Source organism: Aspergillus alliaceus (assembly GCF_009176365.1).
Source record: "Aspergillus alliaceus strain CBS 536.65 unplaced genomic scaffold BDW43scaffold_24, whole genome shotgun sequence".
NCBI classification, from domain to species: domain Eukaryota; kingdom Fungi; phylum Ascomycota; class Eurotiomycetes; order Eurotiales; family Aspergillaceae; genus Aspergillus; species Aspergillus alliaceus.
In genome coordinates this window covers 287,943-310,422 of record NW_022474707.1, presented here as the reverse complement: position 1 = coordinate 310,422, position 22,480 = coordinate 287,943, and the positions used below count along the sequence as shown (strand labels likewise).

General features: G+C 49.8%; 7 protein-coding genes across 7 annotated transcripts; 2 read left to right on the top strand and 5 right to left on the bottom strand.

The window, feature by feature from the left end:
* Positions 1 to 1,169: 1,169 nt before the first annotated feature.
* On the top strand, positions 1,170 to 2,818 carry BDW43DRAFT_277434 (uncharacterized protein; the record flags this gene model as incomplete). The annotated part of the gene is made up of 2 exons (XM_032042062.1): positions 1,170 to 1,879; positions 1,954 to 2,818. Coding segments are annotated over exons 1-2 (1,258 nt in total), but the record flags the coding sequence as incomplete, so codon positions are not given.
* Positions 2,819 to 2,863: 45 nt separating this feature from the next.
* Positions 2,864 to 3,547, bottom strand: BDW43DRAFT_311524 (uncharacterized protein; the record flags this gene model as incomplete). Its single annotated transcript, XM_032047209.1, has 1 exon — positions 2,864 to 3,547. The coding sequence occupies one exon, from the start codon at positions 3,545 to 3,547 to the stop codon at positions 2,864 to 2,866; it is 684 nt and encodes a 227-aa protein (XP_031899954.1).
* A 707-nt stretch (positions 3,548 to 4,254) lies between these two features.
* Positions 4,255 to 4,647, bottom strand: BDW43DRAFT_94454 (uncharacterized protein). Its single transcript, XM_032050747.1, has 2 exons — positions 4,479 to 4,647; positions 4,255 to 4,399 (listed from the first exon to the last, which is right to left on the bottom strand). The coding sequence occupies exons 1-2, from the start codon at positions 4,539 to 4,541 to the stop codon at positions 4,292 to 4,294; spliced, it is 171 nt and encodes a 56-aa protein (XP_031899953.1). The 5' UTR covers positions 4,542 to 4,647; the 3' UTR covers positions 4,255 to 4,291.
* Positions 4,648 to 4,754: 107 nt separating this feature from the next.
* BDW43DRAFT_319874 (uncharacterized protein) lies at positions 4,755 to 7,027 on the bottom strand (the record flags this gene model as incomplete). Its single annotated transcript, XM_032048984.1, has 4 exons — positions 6,648 to 7,027; positions 5,930 to 6,502; positions 5,732 to 5,788; positions 4,755 to 5,665 (listed from the first exon to the last, which is right to left on the bottom strand). The coding sequence occupies exons 1-4, from the start codon at positions 6,661 to 6,663 to the stop codon at positions 4,755 to 4,757; spliced, it is 1,557 nt and encodes a 518-aa protein (XP_031899952.1). The 5' UTR covers positions 6,664 to 7,027.
* A 1,744-nt stretch (positions 7,028 to 8,771) lies between these two features.
* Positions 8,772 to 12,132, top strand: BDW43DRAFT_277418 (putative transcriptional regulator (Cti6)). The gene is made up of 4 exons (XM_032042061.1): positions 8,772 to 9,773; positions 9,999 to 10,280; positions 10,368 to 10,624; positions 10,685 to 12,132. Exons 1-4 carry the CDS (start codon positions 9,175 to 9,177, stop codon positions 11,380 to 11,382), a joined length of 1,836 nt encoding a protein of 611 aa, XP_031899951.1. The 5' UTR covers positions 8,772 to 9,174; the 3' UTR covers positions 11,383 to 12,132.
* Positions 12,133 to 12,792: 660 nt separating this feature from the next.
* On the bottom strand, positions 12,793 to 14,123 carry hexA (putative Woronin body protein HexA). Its single transcript, XM_032050746.1, has one exon. The coding sequence runs from the start codon at positions 13,552 to 13,554 to the stop codon at positions 12,874 to 12,876; it is 681 nt and encodes a 226-aa protein (XP_031899950.1). The 5' UTR covers positions 13,555 to 14,123; the 3' UTR covers positions 12,793 to 12,873.
* Positions 14,124 to 16,637: 2,514 nt separating this feature from the next.
* BDW43DRAFT_277410 (uncharacterized protein) lies at positions 16,638 to 21,382 on the bottom strand. Its single transcript, XM_032042060.1, has 2 exons — positions 20,974 to 21,382; positions 16,638 to 20,916 (listed from the first exon to the last, which is right to left on the bottom strand). Exons 1-2 carry the CDS (start codon positions 21,007 to 21,009, stop codon positions 16,894 to 16,896), a joined length of 4,059 nt encoding a protein of 1,352 aa, XP_031899949.1. The 5' UTR covers positions 21,010 to 21,382; the 3' UTR covers positions 16,638 to 16,893.
* Between the last annotated feature and the right edge of the window lie 1,098 nt (positions 21,383 to 22,480).

Sequence of the window (22,480 nt, the reverse complement as noted above, 5' to 3'; positions counted from 1 at the left end):
GTTGCATTCTTCGTGGACATTAAATCTTACCATCATGACCTAATCTACTAAACCCGAAGTAGTTGATCCACCACTTTTCTATGACCATTACTTCTTCCCGCTACTGCTAATGCTAATCCTACTTACAAATTACTGCTTATACTACCTTGGATGATGTACACTCATACCCTTATTCACTTATTATGGCACGATGATTTTCACTGACCACTCATCGAATTCGGTACGTATGCTAAGTATGTTATGCTATACTTTTGTTTTACGTTTGCTTGTAAGCATCCTCGGAACCAGTAGGAGTCCGTGAGAAACACCAGCGATAAAATGGTTTCTCTCTCTTTCTTTGCTTTTCTTCTTTTGACCCCCTATTTGTTTTTTCTCTTTTCCTTTTTCTTTTTTGATTATATTATGCACATGGGCAGGCTCTTACATTTAAGTACAGCTATCGGTAAAACCCAGCGGGTAAGGCAACAAAGAGCGAGATCGTCGCTTCTTCTGCCTGCTTTAGTTTCATCTCGCCTTCCCCGAAGTTGCTGCATCTGCAGGCTGTTCCCCGACTTTTGCAGCTGAAGAACGGTGTGAATATTCTGAGTGGATGGCTTGGCAAGGGGTGCTTGATTGCTTCGTCCCAACGTTGTGAGGATTTACTCGGGCCTCTGACAACTTGGCCCTTGCAGTGGCTCCGGACTGGCCAACGGCTTTTTCCAAATACGAGAGGGTATTCCACCTCTCAATCCCTACTATCTCTCTCGTGGTCATTTATCAATCCTACCTATCATTGTTTGTATCGCTTCCCCCTGCGTTGGCTTTATTCACCGCCAGGCTTCTTGTGAATGCCACATCCTCATCTCTGTTACCACTGTCTTTGTCTCTGTCAACCTTTTCCCGTTCTTCTAGAAATGCAGTTGCACACTTTCCCCTTGATCATGTAGTTTCTACAGCCAACGTGACTCGCTCCATACTTACCTCTCACCAAGCTCAACACCACCCCACCTTCAAGATGGACTGTCTCCCGAAAGGCTTGGTGTCGATAACGAGGAAAGTGCCATCGGAGCTGGACGACATGAATGTTGTGGACACAAGAGATATTACACGGCTATGGAAAGGTAAGCCCGCCCCCTTTCGAGGTAGTGATAAGCTGACTCAGATGTTGAAGTATACAATACTCATCCTTCAGTCCATGAAGGCGACATCGGATACAGGCTGGAGAATTTCTTCTGGAGGATCTGGGGTAGCGACCGGCTTCGCAGCTCAATGGACGGTTCGACGCTGGCCAAATTGTTCCTACAAATATGCGACTCTAATCCAATGTCGATTTCTATACTCCAGCAGTTAAAAAGGGTGAGTGGACTTAGACTTGCAACAGGAAACTTCCTTTCTGTTTCTCTAGGCAGGAGGCTGATTCCGTTCACCCAGGAGAATTCGTCTCGTTCTGCAAGGGGAAGCGACGACAAACCGCAAGAGACGCCGACTAGTAACACTAGAGCCAGACGAGCCCCCCTACAGCCCATCTTGAAAAAATCAAGTACGCCCTCAGGGGAAACACACAAAACAACTCGGCTACTTCTTACCAGTGTCGAAGGCCAGAGCATTGAGCGCAAGCCATCCAACCCTCCGACCCCAGTTCCGCCATCTCAACCTACACTGGAAGATTTCAACCGACCAGCGCAGAAGAATAAGACCGTTTTTGTGGCGGGAAAAGGCAAGAGTACCAAGCGCCGGCCGGTGATCATGCGACGCAAGTCATCGCAAACATCTTCTGGTGCAAGTACCCGTACTCAGAGCCCGCAGCGGGCCTCCAAATTATTGACCCTGAGAACTCGAGAAACACCATCGAAACAGGAAGACTCCAGTGATTCCGAGGCAGATGCAATGCACATAGAACGTAAGTAGTCGTCTCAGGGTGCTAGGATCATACCTTCTCTTGAGACCTCCCTCCAACTTCTGACCCATCCACAGATGTCGTGCCTCGTGAGAAAATTAGCGATGCGACCGACAAACCCCCCGAGCTGCCACCGGAGTTTCTATCAAATCTGAAAGGTATCCTCGCCGATAAAGGATCACCGCCGCAGAGTACCAAATCGGCTCCCCCCAAATGGGGCTTTGTTACAACCGATGACTGGACCCACTACGATGTAAGGTACCTAGAGCCAGAGAACTATGAACAGCCATCATCAGAGTCACTCGTTGATAGAGGCTTCCGTTCGCGCTTTACAGAGCAAGTTGACCTGGAGAAGGAGTATTTGGCCACGTCCGTGGGGGCGAGCACAAAAGAGGGACTATTGCAATTTCTTCAATCTAGATCATCCGAAGTCAAGACCAGCGACGATGCCTCTCACGCACAGTCGGGCCTGAATGTAGATACGCCCACCACGAGCTCTGGTATCCCGATCCTAACACCAAACACTGATAGTTCTACAACATTCTCTACTAACAGTGACCGCGCGACATCTGGAGGCTTTCCAACTCTTCTAACACCTTTCTCCCTAACTCGCGGACGCGGCCAGCTTAGTCTGCTCATTGAAGAGAACCGAAAGAAACAAGCAGCCGAGGGTAAGCAAGTGAGCGGTGGCGTCCTAGCCTTGACATAGTGTGGGCGCCTGGATACCTAGTAGTTGTCACATTGGACGAGAATCCTGGTTACAAGAGGTTTTTGAGGATCAAGACCTTACTTGGGGCTAATAAGAGATTCAGGAACTATGATATGTATTAACGAAGACCAAGATCAGGGTAGAATACAAAGGCCCATTTTTCACTTGAGCTGCTCTATTAAAACCAGAAAACCCCATGAGACTGGCTCACTCCCCCCCCCCTTTCCATCCCGATTGATTTAAAACACAAAGGAAAAAAAACATTCATGACCCCACAATCACACCGAAGCAGCCTCCTTCGGCGCCTCACCCTCACCCTTAGGCTCCCCCTTCAGCATCTCAATATCCCCAACTCCCCCAGCACTCCGCAACCTCCACCACCTCAACCCCTCAATAACAGTCGTCCCAACCCAAAACACCAAATTCACCAAATCCACCCAAACAGCTCTCCTCATCCTCTTCGTCCTCTCTACCTCCTTCTCGCTCCCACTCCCATAAACCCCAATATACATCCCCCCAAACACCCCAAACACCACCAACCACAACACGACCAACACAACCCCCCACCCAACCCTCCCCATCGACCCCACAACCCTCCTCTCCCTCTCCAACCGCCCCAGCTTCATCATCACCACCCCGTACCCAAAATACACCAGCCCCGTCCCGGCCCCCAGGAACCCCGTCACGAGCGCATACACCCACTTCGCGTTCTGGGGGTCGCCGTGCTCCCGCGCGGAGTGTACGTCCCGCCCGTAGAGACCGATGACCGTGAGTCCGAAGACGAGTTGCAGGAAGAAGAGGGTGAGTTCGACGTAGGCTTTGTAGCGGACGGGGCGAGGGGCGAGGGGCGCTGAGCGGGTGGTTGTGTTGGTGTCGAGGGGGGTGCCGTTTTTCTTGGCTTGGTGCGTTTTGTAGGCGTTGGCGCCGATTTTGGCGGCTTTGCCGGCGAGGACCCACCACATTATTCTTTTGGAGTTGGGTAGTATGTATGTATGTATGTATATATGGGTATGTTGAGGGTTGGTCTTGGTTTGTGGGAGCCGCTGTGGACACTAAGGCAGAAGAGAAGATGGAGGGACCGGATGTGAGTGAGGCTTTGTCTTTGGATGAAGATGAGGTCTTGATTAAGGAAGAGGATTAGATTGAGGAAGTGTGAGGTGAATGCGGTCCAGCGCGGAAATATGGAATTATGTATGTCCTGGCAATGGGTCTATTCGGTATGATTCAAAGAAATAGAGAGAAGTTGGTATGCCGCGAGAGGGATGGTGGGGGTGTTATGAAAGAAGTGGCTCAACGGAGGCCACCCGGACAATGGAAGGGTTGGAATTATTGATTGATTCAATGAGGGGAGTGGTTGTCTTCTCTTGGTAGGATCTATGGAGGTTCTGTTCCTCTTATATATGTTGACAATGAAGGGGTCTCGAGGTACATGGTTTATCATTCGGAGCTTTGTCTTCGTCAGCTTTGCCTGCGCGCCTGCCTGTAATTTGAGTGTTACTATATTAAGTACCTGCTGGGATTTTGTTTCTCGGACTGTGTTGCGGAGTTCTTGTCCATTCATTTGGGGGTTTGCTACTTGAGTTGAAACATGGGGTTGCTGTATTAGGATGGATTGAGGTTGCGCGCGCTTAAAGGTGGTCTTTAGATGTGCTGGGTAGCGCAGTAGTGGCCGTTTGGATTGGTGATCAGGGAAGCGCTATGGTGGATCATGGGTCTATGTTTGGTTGCAGAAGATCATTGAGACTAACCATGGTTGATTGGAGGATAGTGCTACTTATCCCTACGATTAACCATGCATGCATACATCCATATCCCTGATCAACGACTGTCAGTGTTCCTGTTCAACATCCCAACGATCCATTCGCCCCTCGCCAATCCATCCAACAGTCATACATAATAAATATCAATAGATACCAAATACCAGCCTGGTCTACAACAAGTAGCCAGGAAATCCATGCATTATGCTGCCAACATCAAGTTCATCAATACTCAGAGTGGGGATTCATTAATACAACCGTTTGCTGAAGAAATGAAAGGCTAATAGGCGATCATGTAAAACCAAGAAAGACTAACAACAAAGAGAGCATGACAAAAGGAAATGAGAGGCACGGCCTCTAAGGTGAAACATCACTCCACGAGAGTGGATCGCCTGGACCGTGCATCTATTTGTCAGGGCGGTCGACTCGTCCCGTCGTCTATCGCAGCTTTAGCGCCGGCTGCGGCAGTGGCCTGATTCCCTGGCGGCAGCGGAGTCTTGAAGCACGCCGGAGGTGCAGGTGGCACTGGGGGTGGTGCAGAACCCGGCTCATCGTCATATTCATTCGCTAAATAGTCATCATCATCATGCAGCCCTGGCCCACCCATGGAAGAATGATCGGCAGACGCTCGGTCGCATCCTTGATCAAAATGTACCTGCTGAGTCGCCGCATTCTTCATTGCGTTCTTCGTCGCCTTCTTGCCCTTTCGACCTTTCATCTTCGCTTTCTCCAATAGTCTCTTCTTCTCTGCCAATCGCTTCCGCTCCTTACGATCTTTGATCTCATACTGCCGAATAAGAGCCTCCGGGGGACGGCCAAAGATACTCTCATATTCGCAGAACTCACATATCCAAAGGTCTTCCATGCTCGGTGGATGATGAAGATTAGAGTACTGCTGCTGGATCTTACGTTGGCGTGCAGCCAAGGCATAGATACTTCCAGGTGACCGCTTCTTCTTTTTACCCGCAGTTGCAGGTTCTGTCCCTGGAGCTCGTTGCTGGGATTTCCCTTGCTGGTCCATCTGGGAGGTGATGTTGGGGCTTGTTTGTGTTCCTTGTGTAGAAGACCCCCTCTGATTCTGTGCAGGGCGGGGTAGGGAATTTGGTGAACGATGTGTGCGGTACGGGCTCTGCGGCTGTAGTGCCATACCCTTTGACGAGTCGGACTCGCATGTGAAGGTGAATTGGGTCTTGGTTGGGGTGGTGGTCTGCTGCTCCAACATGCTAACATTGCTCGATCCTCGTGGGGGTGATGAGAATGACGCTGCAGCATTGGCTATGGCAGCGGAGATGATGCCTTGATCGGATGTTGCAGGGGGTTCACCTGCCATGGGATGTGAGGGAGGCCCTAAGAGAGGAATAGGAGGTATGGAATAGAGATCCTACGTACCTGGTAAGGACAAAACCCCGTCCCGGCGACCTGATGATCGCCCTTGTGGCCAACTGACTTGAGTATGGAGAGACAACGAAGCCCTCCCTGTGCTGCTACGAGTGCCATGACGCGAAAGACGCCCTCTTCCCGCACCAGAGAGACCATTGGAAACCGGCGATGCAGGGCTTCCAGTGCCATAGAAAGTACTTACATGACTTCCGTCCACCGGCACAGTGGAAGGTGCAGAGCTCGCTAGACCCATACTGGAGAACTCGGGAGAGAGCGCGGAGAGATGGCCAGCCAAATTCCCCGGTGTGGGGATCTTGCGTTTCTTCTTATTGTTAGTGTTCTCAAAGGCATCGTACCCATCGGGACCTGCCGAGGATGACTTGATTTGAGTGCGTGATCCGTTGCTCGAGTGCCCTGGTGGCATTGTTGGGGACGAGGATGATTCACGAAAACCGGCACTGCGGCGCACAACCACGGGGCCATCTTCGTCACCGCTCTCTGCGTCGAAACCGTTCTCATAAGGATGGTGGTGGTCGGGCTCCGGTGTCTGGTCATGGTCGTCACTCTGCTGCACATACACTTTAGATTCATTCACAGCCTCTCCGTTATCCGTACAAGATCCGTAGAACAGTTGGGTGGCTGGGGGAGCCGGGGGGTAGAGGATGGACTCGGCCGTCTCGGAGGACAGCCGAGAGCGAAGAGTACGTTTGGGAAGGGGACGAATCAGCCTATCCGGATAGACAGGCGACGGTGTATCTGGGGCCGTGTTATACATCCCATCTGCGGGCGACAGTATCAGCAACTGAACAACCAGCAGATCCTCTCTCGGGAGCTTGTCATCCAGCCATGGGACAATCCCCTGGATGACACATATCCAGACTAGATGATGTCCCCTAGAGTAGGCATCCTTGGTGGAAGGACATACTCAGCGTAGCAGTCATTATGCCAGTGTCTTCGTCTCTTTGAACTTCCACAACCACAGCCACACGGGCTTTTGTCTCTTGACGTTCCAATTTGCCGATGATGAACACGACTTAAGTCTCCCCCGCTTCCTTCTCCCTATGGCCCTTTCTTTTCCTTTTCTTTTTCTTTCTTTTTTCTTTATGTATTTAGGAATTCCCAAAATCCTTTTGAATTATCTAGAGTGATATCCGTGGTTTTGGTATAATATGGTGAGGGTGCAAAGTAAGGACGAATACGGAGATGGTCCTAAACCTCAATACCCACTGTCAGTTGTCATGTTCACAAATGCTGGCAACCGGAACCACAACCCAAGACCGAGTTCGGAGACTGGGTGCCTCATTTTTGTCTCCAGGTTCCAACCGGCCTCAACGCCAAGGAAGGTACAAAGGGCAATCTCGGAAAGCAAAAGAACTCACCAACTTAACCAAATACCGACACCGCCGTTGCAGACTTTTTGGTACCCAAGTTGTCGGCAAGGACCTGGCACAAACCCCGACCGTCACCTCAGAACGAAAGGAAAAGGGAATGACAAGGGAAAGAAGAACAAATTACGGGCAAATCCAAACAATCGGAGAAGGGGAGAATGAAAACGGGGAACGAGGGGGAAGTATAGGGGAGAAAGGCGGAGGGGTGTGGAATAGTCTTGTCGTTAATAATAATAACTAATGTTCATCTGGAGCTGCGGACTAAGGAAGGTCTGTGCCTCAGGCAAGCATCAGCCGCTAATCCCGTTTGGGTGGGGAATATCATTTCGGCATCTCGGCCGCAGTGAAATCAATGGCAAGAGACCCCTTCGATTCACCATCCTTCGATATTCATTCTTGTCTTCTCAGAATTACTACTATGGGGACCCTAACACGGACCAAACCGTCAACCCTATAACCTACTCACTACCGTGATTGGAGATGGAGTCTATCATTCGTTAATCGCCCGGACTGACACTTCCCAAAGTCTAATCTACTGCCCCCTTGTTAAATTAACTGCAGTTGGTCTCCATCGCTGCAAGGAACTGGTATTTCTCTTTCCCATCAACAACCGCGACCTTTCCAAGTATTCTAACCTCACTATGGTTCGGAGGTTAATTGCGTGGATCAACTCAGTGATCCCCACGAGAATAGAGTTGTTGCAAGGTACACACGTGTCACCCATAATCCTATGCGTGTACCAGGTTTGAGGGAGGGGTGCAACAGTTCACCATGTTTGTCCCGACGCAAATATCCCTGAGGAACTGGTATGAAACTAGTCTAGGCATGACTCACCCAAGAGTCTATCGTGGATCATGGTGACTCGGCGGGCATCCTATCGATCCAAGGTACAACCGTAGTCATTCGCAGTGCGATCGCTGTCTCTCAAGCGCAAACTAGGGAAGCCCGACAACACTGGTTCGTAGTAAATTCTGATCCGAACTAGAAAGTAATTAGTCGGTATTTTACACACTGCAACTTGACATGGCAAATAGGGGTCATTGCGACCCTTGGTGCATTGGTTTCGGTTTGGTTCTGCCCGCTTTTTTTCATTGCAGATACCGGAGATTTTTGTAGGGTAAGATGACGGAATACTGCGATCCGTGCTTTTCAATCAATTGTTAGCCGCATCGGATATGAAAGAGATTCATTTCATGAAATTGTAAGAGGAAAAAAGCGGACGGGAGGGCAGGAATGTAGAGAGTCGGTCGCAGGATGACGATGTTATCAGCGCGGGGTTTTGGAATTGGACGGAGATAATTCCATACACGCGGGAACGCATTCACCACCCACAGCAGATTGTAGGAAATATTGATGTTGATAGGGTTAGTAGCTCTAGAGAGTAGATAACTCCACATCAGAAGCGACAGAATAAAAAAATAAAATAAAAAAAAAAATCACACAGATCCTCTCCAGGTTCCAAGAAGGAGAAATAAAATAAAAAAGCCATCGTGCGGTGTCGCGTCGAAAGTTCGCATCGCGAAGGAAAAGTGAAAGCGGGGAAGAAGGCGGACCGGGCAGTAGCCAATGGCGAGGAGGGGAGAAGCAGAGAAATGCGCGATGATAGTAAGTAGTCCGTAGTCCGTAATCCGTAACCGTTCCCGTCACTGTCTCTTTCCGCTCTTCTCGCTCTCCTCACTCCATTTCTCTCGCTCGCTCGCTTTTCTCACAAAAAGCTCCCCCACCCCTCAGACTATGTAGTCCTCGGGTTTGGTGCGAGCTCGCTGACGCTGCTTTTGGATCTTCTCATCCTTTTGTCTCAATTGCCAGCTTTTGTTCCTTCTCTCACGCACTTTTGCTTTTCCCTTCTCTGCATCATTTTTTCATTCTTGTACAAGTCGCTTTCAACTCCCAGCTCTCCACTTGCGTGCGACAGCTTGCACACGGGCAGCGTCTGCTCGACTTCGCCCTCTACCGAAGCCCTATAGCTATATCATCTTTCCTCTTTACGTTCTTACGGATATTATATTGTCAGATTAGAAATCCTTATCCTTATCCCACCTTATATAACCGCCGCCTTGCACCATGACTCCTCGTCGCTCCTCTCGTGCCCGTACCTCCCAACCCTCTCCCGTCATTCTCCAACACACGAATTCCTCGAGTTCTTCTGTCTCACTCACTCGTGAGCGAAGTACTCGTTCTAATGCTAAGGTTCCGTCTCCCCAGGGGTCGTCGGGGCACCGCTCCCAGTCCATCGATGAGAACGACGGCTCAAAGCATGACTTCCCGCAAACGCGGCAGCGCCAGCGTGCCCGAGGAGACGAGGAAATAGACAAAATTGCGGAAGTGGAGGAAGAGGAGGGAGAAGAGGATGAAGAGGAAGAAATAACCAGATGTCTCTGTGGTCAACAAGAGTACCCAGGCCTGCCCCCTTCTCGTCGGGACCTCCTCGGTCGCAATGGTGTGCATGCCAGAGTTAAAGATGATCCCATCTTGAACTTCTCGGCGGACTCGTCGGATTTATTGTCCGACGATATTGGAAGTATGTTCATCCAATGTGATCAATGCAAAGTTTGGCAGCACGGTGGCTGTGTTGGAATCATGGATGAGGCAATGAGTCCCGATGAATATTTCTGTGAAGAGTGCCGCAAGGATCTCCACAGAATCAAGAATGAGTCAAATGGGTATGTTCACCACCGTTATTCAAGATCTCTCTCTCTCTCTTCCTCAAAATCCGAACCTTCTATTACGTGCAATTACCATTGAAATGTTATCCTTGCCCTCGTTCTTTCAGCGTCTTTCTTTCTTCCTTTCTTTCTCTTTTTTACTTTTTAGTTACATATCGTTATTTGCAGATGCCGTTGAGACCCCTCAAAAAACTTACGAACTTGGCACTTACCATTTGGCAGACAATACTCGTCTCAGTACCTTCCTGTTGCCCCCTCTTCCTCAGCGGCTTCCTCCCGAGATTCATCCCGAGACAATTCTAAGCGGGCGAAAGACTCCAAATCGCGATCAAATGATTCAGCTGCCAATCCCAAGCGTCGGTCGACTATGAATAGTCGTGATGCCGCCTACGATGAAGAAGAGCTAATTCGTCGTGCGATTGAGGAAAGCAAGGAAGAAACCAAACCAGCTTCGGATGAGGCTGCAGCTCGGAGAGGAAAAAGAAGTCGCAGTGACAGTGAAGCGTAAGTACATCATGGGACGGAGTGGGGTTGCATTCCCTTCGGGTCGATGGCGGCCGAGAACGAATTGCTAACTGAGGCATACTCTAGTCACAAGCAGGCGACGAAGCGACAGCGCACGAGCTCACCATCCCCCGGTGCTACTTCGAATAAACAAAGTAACCCACCATCCCAGCCCGCTTCAGATGATGACAAGGCCAAGGCCGCTACAAATGGGACTCGAAGACAGAGAGCTGCGTCCCGGAGTCAGCGTGACAAAGAGATAAAGGACGTTGAAGAGCCTGAGCCTGAACAGGCAGAGGCGACCAACCGTAGAAAAGGAAGGCCAGATCGACGGAAAGGCGACGGTTAGTAATTCTATTACTTTTCTGTGGTCAGTTGTATTTGTGAGGCTAATTACCTTATAGGAGCGGACTCTGATCATGAGGCGGTTTCTCCAACAAGAACTGTTGCGACCAACCCAGAACCACCACTGCCGAGCCCTGATACCACAGCCCCTGCTACAGAGCCTGCACCCTCCCGTCCATCTACACGAAAGTCTGGTCGGCCGCCCGCACGTCGTGGTGGCCGAGTTGGGCGCAATCAATATACTAGAGATCGTGATGCGAACGGCAATGGGGACCCAGGTTTCATGATGAATTCTCCGCGGCGCGGGCAATCCCACGATAACGGTGGTGATTCACCCAGGGTGGGTGGACCCAATGGGGCATATCTAAATGGCAGCGAATCGGGGAAGCCGAGCCGACCACGATATATGACCCACCGAACTACTATGAATGAGATGAAGAGGCGTGTTGCCGCCATTTTGGAGTTCATCTCCCGAATGCAAGTGGAAATGGCCTCCGCTGGGGAGAACACTACACCTCCCGGACATAGTGACCAGATCAACGGTATCCTCATGAAGGCTGTGAGTGAGCAGCTTGAGAATGCCATGACGTCAGCGGTCAGTGAAGCAGATTCGGGCACAGCTACCACGGATGGTGAATCTGGAAGCGCACCGACAGAAAAAGATTTTAAGGACTTGAGTAGTGTTGAGATGATGGATGTACTCACACGGCATCTTCTCAAGTGGCAGCAGGAATACGGGAAATTTGGGGAGAGGTGACCACGTCAACCTTACTCTGGATTCCTCTCTCCTTATTTCTCATGTGAACCATTTCTTTCTGGGCAGGTATTTCCACCAGGGATGCTTTTGATGCGTACGATACCCTGTTCGTCTCTTCTCAACATGTGGATTTGTATATTACGGATACTGGTGCAACATTTTAAACTGGATCGGTTGCGGCGTTGCGCGAAACTTACGGCATTAGTACACTTCTCTGCTTAATATGATTTTGCTTTGACCCTCTTGATGAGAACCGGCGTTACAGTCACGGTGACTTTGGATACTCTTTCTTCATACTGATTATCGGCATACGGTATACTGATCTTGGATTCTTCCTTGAAGGCGTCGTGTTGCCTTGTGTCTACGACATTCTACATCTCTACACTTCCCAATCCTTCCTTTCCATTCATGTTGACAATAGCTTTGTGTGATGTTTATTTTGGATTCATATCTGGCTCGGAGTCATTCCTCGGTTCACTACAGCACGGGGTTATTGGTGTTGGTCGGCTGCTTTCATTTCATCACTTGACTACCGTCCTTGGCTCTTACCGGATGGGCTGCATTGGATCCATGTTGGACAATTCTCCTTCATTTTGCTTTTCTTTTTAATTTCTTCATCGACGTTTCGATATTGAGATACAGTTGTAGCTCTATTCTTTGAGTGAATATAAATACAATATCCTTTCTATCTATCGAGGGGTTTGTCCATCATAAATATATAATGTTCACGACAATTGATATTAGAGCGGATTAGATTATCAAGTAAAATCTACGTACTATATTTATAAATTTTATCAGCCTGATATTTGTTGAGACTTTTATTGGACCGGGGTACGCAAATTACTAATCGGTACTTTTACAATGCTAATGGCAAATATCCATCTATCCAGGATAAGTATGGCAACGATGATCTGATTCAACTGCATACACGTACGGGAAACAAAGGGGCCAACATAGGGATAACCGTAGTGTTTTGTTATTTGGTATAGGTAACCTTAGGCTAACTACTATACTATCTAGTACTTACTCATGCCCGAGGTGAATATGTGGGCAGGGAATGTAGCAATGAGAACAATACTACTGTCGACGAAGCGTATGACCTGGATGGATGAGTCGAGGCGAAGAGAATGTGTGATAATTATGGATGGTGCTGGGCATGACTCTACTACGAAGGATCGAAGAAAGGAGTGAATCACGGGTACAGAGAATGAGTAAGGGAAGATTTACATGAATCAAAATCCAGTCAATTACGTTGCTAGGTACAAGGCCATCATACAAATTGAAGCACATTGAAAAACGTTGCAAAGGGCCATTTTCATCCTCCGTCATCCATGAGAGATACAAAAACTCAGGTCGTGATTTGATCGTTCGCTATTCATCGTGCAAGGAGAGAGGACTGTGACGTCAATACCCCTGATCCGGGTCCAGTGGAAGAGGTGCGGGTACACTAACCTTAACCAGGTCCCGGCTAAACAAAAGCGGGCAAATGATTTACAGGCGGGAAGCGTGGATCACCTTGTAGTCCACAACAAGCTCGCGGCCACCGTCGTTGATGACCAGAGCACGCACGCTACCACGGCCCTCCTCGAAGGCATCCTTGATGCGGCGGAAGAGGTGGCCCTGGGGCACAACGGGGATACCCTGCTTGACGTCACCAGTCTCGGTCATGGCGACAATCTCACCGTCACGGAGATCCAGGATGCGGTAGGTCTTGTAGACAGGACCCAGCATGGTCTGGACGACAACCGAGGGGGAGGGGTTGGAGATGAAGCTGGACTCTTCTTGCAGTTGACGGGTGAAGAGGTCGACACCAAGGTAGCGGTGCTGGCCGGTCTGGGGCGACACGGAGATACGGATGACCTGGCAGGGGCGGCCCTGGAGGATCAGGATGTCGCCAATGCGGATGAAGTGGCAGGGAATGGGCACAGTGTCAGCGTTGTTGCGACCGCCACCGCTGCGTGGTTCAACGATGCGAACATCCTCACGGACACCCTCACGGATACGAACTGGACCGCGATCGTCAGCAACGACGGTATCTTGACGGTCATGGTGATGATGGCCATGATCATGATGGTGATCATGGTGGTGGAAAGGGTGCATGATGCGGTCGGCAGCGCGTTCCACACCACGACGGAAGGAGTGGTAGTTACCGTCGTCGTCGTAGTATCCCATCTTGCGAGCTGGGGGATGATCAACTACAGTAGTAGTGCTAAGAACCTTGACCTTCGACGAAGGAGGGTTGACTGGTTCGACAGCGAGTTGAGACTGGCCAACAGAGGAGCCGGGGTACGTGTCGCGGACGGGAGCTTGATAAGCTTTGTCGTACGAGACGTTGACCTGGGAACGGGAAGGAGTACGGTCGTACGAGACGTCAGTAGTGTGCTGGCGTTGCTCGTAGGATTCTACACTAGGCCGTTGGGTAGTGTTGGTGTTATAAACGTCGTAGGTCGGAGTGACACGACGACGATATTCACGCTCAGTGATGTCGAGCTGGTTGGAAAGCTCTTGATCGTAAACCTTCGGGGGCTCTTGGAAGCGGACCGACGAGGTAGGTTCACGATAGCTAAGGGCAAGTCAAGTTAGACTAAAACACAAAGGAGGAGGTTGGGGGGGAGCGAGGTGATTGGGTGATTATATTGGGGACGAGAGCGTTGGGGGGAAGTGGGAATGTTTTTGAGATGATATGATATGTGCCATGATTTGTTTTGTTTTGTTTTGGTGCCACGTAATTAGTTTAGGGACTAATGGCTTTTAGCCCCCGATGCAGCTGAAGCCACTAGACCTGTGGTGACACCGCTTGTTGTGACCATCTCCACTTGGTGGGTAATCCCCGGTCCCCTCCCCAATAAGCGCCCCCCGTAAGGGAGAAAGAAAAGAAAAGGAAAAAACAAAACAAAACACGAATTGTGCAATACACCTCAAAACCAAGGGTGGCGGGTCTTCCCCCAATTGCGGGAGAATTGATTGATATCAGAAAACAAAATTCCGCGGAGAAAATACAGTCCAACGCAGACAATGGAGAGATCGGAGCTCTGAAATTGAGATCAGATGCAAGAGGTACCAATAGACATACCGTTCACGGGCGAGATCAATCTCGGGGTAATTCTTCTGCTGCTGCTGAATGCGCTCTTCGGTGTAAACCGAGTAATCGTCAGACCGGCGGGATGGACGAGAGTCGCGCTGGACGTGTAGATCTATCTCTTCCTTTCCGTAGATACGGGGATCCGGGAGAGGAGCCTCTGTTCGAGTATCTTCCCGTTCGACGTGCGAAGGACGATCGAAATTGACTTCTCCCTCTACTCTTTCAGCGGCAGGAGTAGTCTGAGAAACAGCGTCACTCCGGTACGACGACGGGAAGACACTGAAAGGGATGGGGACGCGGGCGTCAAAGTCCAGATTGGCTGTCCTTTGGCGGTCTTTCCTCGAATGCCTTTCGAACTGTTGCGAAACAACTCGAAAGACTAGACAAGAAAAGACTCTTTACGAGGGGGAAGTCTTTCTCGCGGGGAAAGTGAAGTGGAGGTGAAAGAAGCGATTACAGATCCGATAGATAGATCTATAAAAGCGGAGACGAATTCCTGATGAGAGGAATGTGAGATAAGCTTAAGGGGGGTAAAGAAGGATTGAGGAATGTTGAGGGGAGATGGAGATAGAAAAGAAGAGGAAAAGCAGAGAGGAGGGTGCACAGCTTGAAATAATAACACCTTTTACTTTATTTTTATTTTTTCCCTCAGTATTCTCATTACCGTCGTCGTTGTTGACAACACGCGTTTGTTTACGGCGCTTTCCCTCTTTCGGGGTGGACCAACCTCCTCTACTCAAAAGTTCGGTTGATCTTATCATTTTGCGCTCTTTCTCTCTCCCTCGCTCTTTTTCCCGAGGCTCTTCTAATGCTTCTCTTGGAACTACTATACGTACTTTCCGGGGATCGTCTAATGAGATGTTTCGTTCTCAGCAACATCAAAGAAACCCGCAGAACCCGTCCCGAGCAGTAAGGTCCCTCCTATATATATCAAACCTCATCCACTCTCTTTTCCAACTTCAGTTAGTCCAATCGGTGCTCACCGCAATCCACGAGCTCTCTGGTTTGCCTGCAAGCTAAGACTCTTCACATGCATATCGCCAACTTTAGTTTGGAGTCTGAAACCCTGTGATTATTCTTAGTGTTGTTCTTCATTTATCTAATTTTTGCTGGCTGAACTTGAGGACCTAAGCACCAGAATCACCAATCTTACGGGAAGTCAGCAGCATCCACTTCTATCACCATGGCAACCTTCGCTTCCCCCGGGGCGAATCGGGCGTCTGGATCCCTTGGCACTGAGCTCCAGGCGATCGACAGTGGGAGCCCACGGGTGTATCGGCTCGAGTCTTTTCCCTCCTTCACAGGCTAATAGATGTGGCCGACTATTCTCACTCGCCTCGATCCTGTACGGATGAAAGTACGAGAGTAACAATTATTATATGGGCTAGAACCTATCAAATCTGGTTCCACCATCGGCATCTGCAGCTCCCCCAAATACCTGCCTTCGTGGAACCTCGTCATTGGAGTTGCACTGCTCCTCCGCCCCTCGGCTTTTGACTCCACCAGAGTGCGTCCAAGCTCGATCGTGATTGCTCTGGATTCACGGTTGCTAGTCCGGCGCCAACCTCGCGATTTTCTTACCCAAGTCCTCCCCAACGAGCTTTGTGCATTGACTTTTCTTTCAAGAAAATTTGCCACAAATACCCGATGGGATCCCCAGCCACAGGTCTAGGCTCGTCAGCATAGACTCGAATTGGGTGGCTGTATGTTTGGTACTGTACCTCTGGGTGCCCGTGTGGGGAGTTCATCGTTCCATCGGTCGGAGTGGAGAGCACCCGAGATTCTGACCAGAATCGATCCCCAGGGCCGTGCAGTGGTGATCAACTGATGGTAAGATATTCGGCATGACATTGATCCTCATTGAAAAGCAAAGGTAATGATTATTGTAATATAATGCAATGCAATGTAAATCGTAGAACTTTTGGAATATTCATGCGCATTGTTTCTCTCGATGCCCCGATTCCCCACATGTTAACCGAGCCAAGACGAGTAAAAAGAAAAAAAATAAAAAATAATTGACGAGGTATGATTATAAATTAAACAGAAGTCAATGATTATACTCTGTATAGATGATACATAATATATAAAGGATCATAAATAAATAAATATTGCTGGCCTCGGACCGCCACAGATAAGAATGACATCTCCAACGAGGGTATCAAATGTCAGTATTAAATCAACATAGTAGTGTACACTCTACCTGCGGTGCTGAGACAATCTCGGCCGCTGAAAGCGTGTATAGGTGAGCCGTATCTCATTAGTCTTTTGTTTCCTGGTGCCACCAACTCCTTGTATAGGTAGAGCCTCCTAGTCACAGACAGCAGGCGAACGTATTAAAAATAACATATGAAGAATAAATCGAATATTAAAGCAGACGTGTCATAAACATGGGAAGAATAGTGCGGCCCATACTATAAAGAAGAACAGGCCTAGATTCGCAGGCCAAATGCCTTCCGCAGCCGAGGGAAACGCTTCTTTCGACCGGAGGCGAAACCTACTTCCATGGCATCCGTGGCATTGGTGCCAGCCAAGTCGGCTTTCCCGGTGTTAGGATCCACGGCATTTGATGCTGTACTGCCATTTCGAAAGGCTCCGTCTGCTGTCCTAGGCCGCCCAGCGGGATACAGGGACGAGGAAGGAGCGTCAGTGTCCACCTCTTTGCGATCGGAGCGGAGGGGCCAGCTGTCGCCATTGGATGACCTGGAGATTCCCCTCCTAAGGCGTCTGGGGGAAGAGGCTGGCCTAATGTTGTTTGCGGTTATCGTCGTGATAGTATTCCCCCGACCACCATTGAGTCCAAGATCTTCATGTACTTGATCTGGGTTTAGGGAGCTGTTTCTGCTTTCCGGGTGGCCCCGGGGGATTCTATGCTCCGACAGTGCTCTAGGCTTTCTGATGCTGAAACGATGAAGCAGACTATTTCTGCGTCCATTGGGTTGTCGGAGAAACTCCTCCATTTCTTCCTCAGACATCCCACGAGATTTGGCCACAGCTGCAAGCGCAGGGTTCCGGGCAGTTTTGAGGTTAGTTGCTTGATCCTTGGCGACTGGGGCTGACTGTTCGTTATCAGAGCTATCTTCTAACTCTGTCGAGTCACCATCATGGGCTCCTTCTCGCCGAGGGATGCCGCGAACAGGAGGGAGTTTGCTCATTACGCAGTCCTCATCGTCGCTTGAATCTCCGAATCGACTTTGCCATCTGTGTTGACTGGTGTCCTGTTCATCGTCTGACTCCGCGAAACGTGATGAAAACAGTGCCCCAGACACCCTTGCATTCCTGGCCCTCTGCACTTTTCCAGTAGAGAAAAAAGCATGTTTTTCACGCCGAGGGTCACTCGACCGCAGAGTGACACGTAGAGTACCAGTGCCTGAGCCCGACGAAAGAGGCCGGCTATTAGTAGGCGGTGATCTCGTTCTATGAGGGGAAGAAGTCCGTAATGGACTGCTTGAGTGACCTCGTAAAGTCTGTCGTATGGTGTGTGGCGAATTTTTCCGGGGACGATTCGATCTTTTGAAGCTGCTAGATGAATCACTGCCGTTCGACAACGGCCTTTGAGGCTCAGAGCTTTTCGCATTGGCATGCAGTTCGTCATCTAGACCTGCAACCACACCATTAAGTAGATTTGGGGCCCATGAAGCGGGTCGCTTTTTGATCTGTTCGTAGCCAGCTTTATGCCGTGGCTGATATGTAGCGTTTCCGGATTGTGGTTGAAGTGGGCCGCCTTGGATAATTGAGCTGGTTGTTTCACGCACAGGACAATCCCCCTGACCATTCACCAGTATAGATCGGTTTTCCTTGCTTGTAGCTATAGAGGAACGTGGGATTTCTCGTACATTCGTGTTACTGTTGGCCCGTACAGGGAATGGAGGGTACGGAGACGAGTACGGAAGTCGCTCGTGTGAAGAGGCCGGCGATTCTGGAACTGGTGAGAGAGATAAAGTGTGTACAGGGTTTACCACGCGAGCAATCTGACAGGTTTGCGGAATGTCAGGCAAGTTAGATGGTCCTTCCTCAATCCTGCGCATGTTATCATCTGTAGTCACATGCACTTCCACTACATCTTTGTGCTGCTCAGACAGGGGTTCATCAACGACAGCATTAATAGAACCAAAAACATCGCTCTCAAGCCCTTCTTCAGCATCACTGTATATACTCTCGCCGGACTCGTCATCGCTTATATTGCTCCGAGTTATATCGACGGCAGTATCGCCTGTGGGCTGCTTCTTGTCTTTCCGCCTAGTAGAGTCGTGGCTTGTGGAATCGAACTCTAAAGATGATCGCGGAAATCCTCCTGGCACGGTATACCAGTCAAGGCTCGAGCGCCCTTTTTCACCTTCAGGGGTCGCTGGTTGGACCGCGATCCCAGGCATTGGTAGGTTTTGATTGGGCTCCTGCTTTCCTTCATCTTGAAGCGAATTTAATGGCACTGGCCGGACACCCTGTGTATTTTGTAAGTCTCCTTGGAGAACGGGACCTTTTTCACCCAGAGTCTCTGTGAGTGCTCCCCTCTTAGCCACCACTGCAGGGGTAGGCGATGTTGTTTCTTTGAGTTGTGCATGGGCGTCCTCTGACTGAGTGTTGGATAGTATGGCTCCGATAGCATGGTCATTCGAAAAAGAACTCGAAGACACGTGAGGCTCTGAGGAAGCTGTCGACTCGTTATCACTTGATTCCTGCCGAACTGGTTCTTGATGCTCGCCATCCTTGCTCCGTCGTACACTACCAAACGAAGGGAGCTCAGGTCGAGGCTTGAACACTTCATCAAATCCATCTGATCCGGCAGCTGCGGATTTCTTTTTACTCATTCCAAACCAACTTGTCCTTCCCTTCGACTTCACTGGAGGCGACTCAAAACTAGTAGCTTCTGGGGAGGTTGGTGGACTTGCTGCTACCCCAACCACTTCCGCTTCATCATCGAAACTGACCTTGACGGGCTTTCTTCGGAACCCGAGCCTAGAACCCTCATCAGATCCCACAGAAGTCCCATCTGAGAGTTCGCTGAGAGCGGGGCCGGGCCGCAGCACTACTCCAGTCCTACCGTCAGGGGATAGCGAGCACTTTCTCGGGTTCTTCATTGCTGATTTGGCAGGAGACACTGACCGGGGAGGAGGTTGATGCAAGTGCTCTCCAACAATGCTCATAACCGAGAGCTGGTTGGAGAAGCGAGCCGATCTCCCAGGGCTGCTCGGCTGGCAGGCTCGCGGCAGTTGGGATTCCCGGTCAGGGCCGAACGAACTGGTAGACTCCGGTGAGCTGACGATGGAGCTCGGTAATTGGTCCTTTAACTTTTCAGGCGTTGGTGTCCGGGCAATAGGCAGGGTCTCCGACAACGATGGCTCGACCGGCACCGGCTCAATTCCCTCCATCGGCACGCCTGCTTCCGCACGTTCCTCCCCCTGGTAATCTTCAGGAACAGTCGAAGGTCGTTTTGTAAGCACTGGACGTGACGGTGGCTGTTGATGATCTGGCTCTAGAAGATGTCCACTACGGGCAGGGTCACGAGGCTGATGCTGGTCGTGTACTGGCTGATCACGTACTGGCTGGTCGCGAGCTTGGTAAGCTATAGGCCCCCTAGATGCTTGGTCTCTGGCATTCTGATCTCGGTGCGCAGCCAAGCGAGGAGGGGATGATTGGTATGTAGCTTCATCATTTCGGGGTACTATTGCCGCTTGCGCCGCTAAAACCGCAGTGTCTACCGGCTGAGCACCTCTTCCGGGACTACCAGAAACTACCTCTCTTGTCTTCCTCCGTGCGGAAACATTGGCAGTCTGGGGAGGAGATTTTTGCGCTTTCGGGGAATCGGCAGATGATAAATGGCTAGCTATGGATGCGCAGGCGGAGGTGTCCCGTCTGTCAAGAGGCTCCGAAGCCAGAGTTGGAGAGTTAGGCCGAGAGATCATCGGGTAGGAGAAGTTGATCGAATTCCTACTTCCGGCCCTCTGGATTTCCGGTACCTGGTCCGACCCTCTGACATCCGGATCAACGCTGGCACCTCGACCAAACGGCTGCCGCTTCACGGGGGACGTCGGTCGCATGGACGGCCCGACACTTACTGAGCGCCGATTGGGGGGGGTTCGTGTCGCATATTCCCGGGGAATTGAAGGGATGGGAGGGGCGATGAGGACTGGGCCAGAACTAGAAGTGGGACGATGAGGTGACTGATCTCGGAAAGTCCGGCTGCTCATAGAGCTTGAGCTATTGGCCCGACGAAGAGCATTCTGACTGGACGGGTGCAAACCGCCGGAGAGGCTGGACTGAGAGGCGACGGAAGCGCGCCGCTGGATCATCCGCTTTGTCTGAACATTTTCCACGGGAGTCGGTGTGGGCGTGAGACTCCGCAAGGCAGCGGCGGCGGCGGCGGATGAAAGACTCGATGAGGAGGGTTGAGATTTGAGGAAAGCATGGGAGGCGGCCGACTGAGCCGATTGCGCATTAGATGTAGAGAGTGGTTGCTAGAAGTAGACATTGGTGTTAATGTTTGATGCAGCGAGATCATATAGCAGACTGACTTGATGATGCGACGAGCTCCTTCGTCTCCGGAACATGTTGGTTACCCAAGCCAAAACTCCTACGGCGTGTTGCCACCAGGCAGACACGTGAGGTTATAGATAGTAATCCCTCTCACCCGAGAAAAACAACAGTTCGGACCGTTGAATAGAATGCGACTGTTTTGACGGGGGTTTGTGTTGATCGAGGGATGGGGGGGACACGGAAATGGTAGAGAAAAGGTGACGAGGGGAGCACGAGGGGTTCGTCAAGCCAGAGCTAAAGCAAGGTTAAAAAAAGGAGTCAACGGAATTTTGGGTATTGACTTCGTTAATCCATGAAGACGGTGGTTTTTGGGGGGAGAAAAGTTCAAGTTTCAAGTCAGGGATCATTTCATTACATAGCGAAGTTGTTTTCTAAGGCGGAGAGAGAGGTCTGGAACTTGCGTCATGACGCCAATTCAATCAAAACGAAACGTTTTTTTAAGGTTAAGTTCGGTTTTTTTTATTTTCCCAACCGCAGGAACATGAACCTTCCAGTTTAGAATTCCCGAGAACATCTCATCGTGACAACCGAGTTACCTAAACTCCCATATGTACAGTGCCTTAACTATAACGCCCCTGATCGAATTACTGTTAACAGCCTTTCTTCCTTCGAAAAGAAGCATGAATCTCTTCCAACCTCCAGTCAACCACTGTAAATCATCGTATCTTCCCCCCAGCAGCTGAGCTTCTTCTCTAATGCCCCTTCAACATATTGCAAAAAGATTCTTGCCTTTGGCATACATATCAAAGTAGCAGGACCTTATTCCTCCACACTACTTGGGTTAGTAAAACTATGATAATCTAATTTGCTACTTTAGTATTTCCAGGGCTTACCGGAGATCCTTCCGCACAGGGAACTTCCCAATCAAGCCTGCTTCCATGGATAATTGAAGGTGTACGACATACGCCTGGGTTTTCTTCAGTGCGTCCGGCACAATTCTTTCATATTCAGCCGTATATTCAATGGTCCTTTTTCATGAGATGGCTTACACCAAGTAGAGGGGCTTGATGTGATTATCCCCTTTTGGGGTTGACGCCTCCTCGGTCTTATCTGCAGTATCAGCACCTCCAGTGCTCGCAGAGAGAAAGCAAAGATAAAGATAGAGATAAAAGTAATCTTCATGGTGCGATACTTGAAGTGGTAGGAGGTGTTAGTACTTTATTTGAATGGATAATAAACCTGATTCATAAAGAAAAGATACAGTTTAAGGTAGTATACTCATGCTGGAAGATGGGAGTCCTTATATATTCAATGAGCCAAAAATCAGTTCTTCGGTTAAACGATATACTTAGTGAATAGGATTACAGTTCGAAAATTACCAGTTCTTTAAAGATTGTAGCTTTATATTCACAGTTTATTTCTCTTAAATGTGTTACATTGCTGTTTTAGGCTATATTAGTACTTCATGGTGCATGTAAGTCTAGCTAGAGACCTCTAAGCCTATATCAGAGACCTATCAAAGAACGATCGGCATATGTTCTGTTC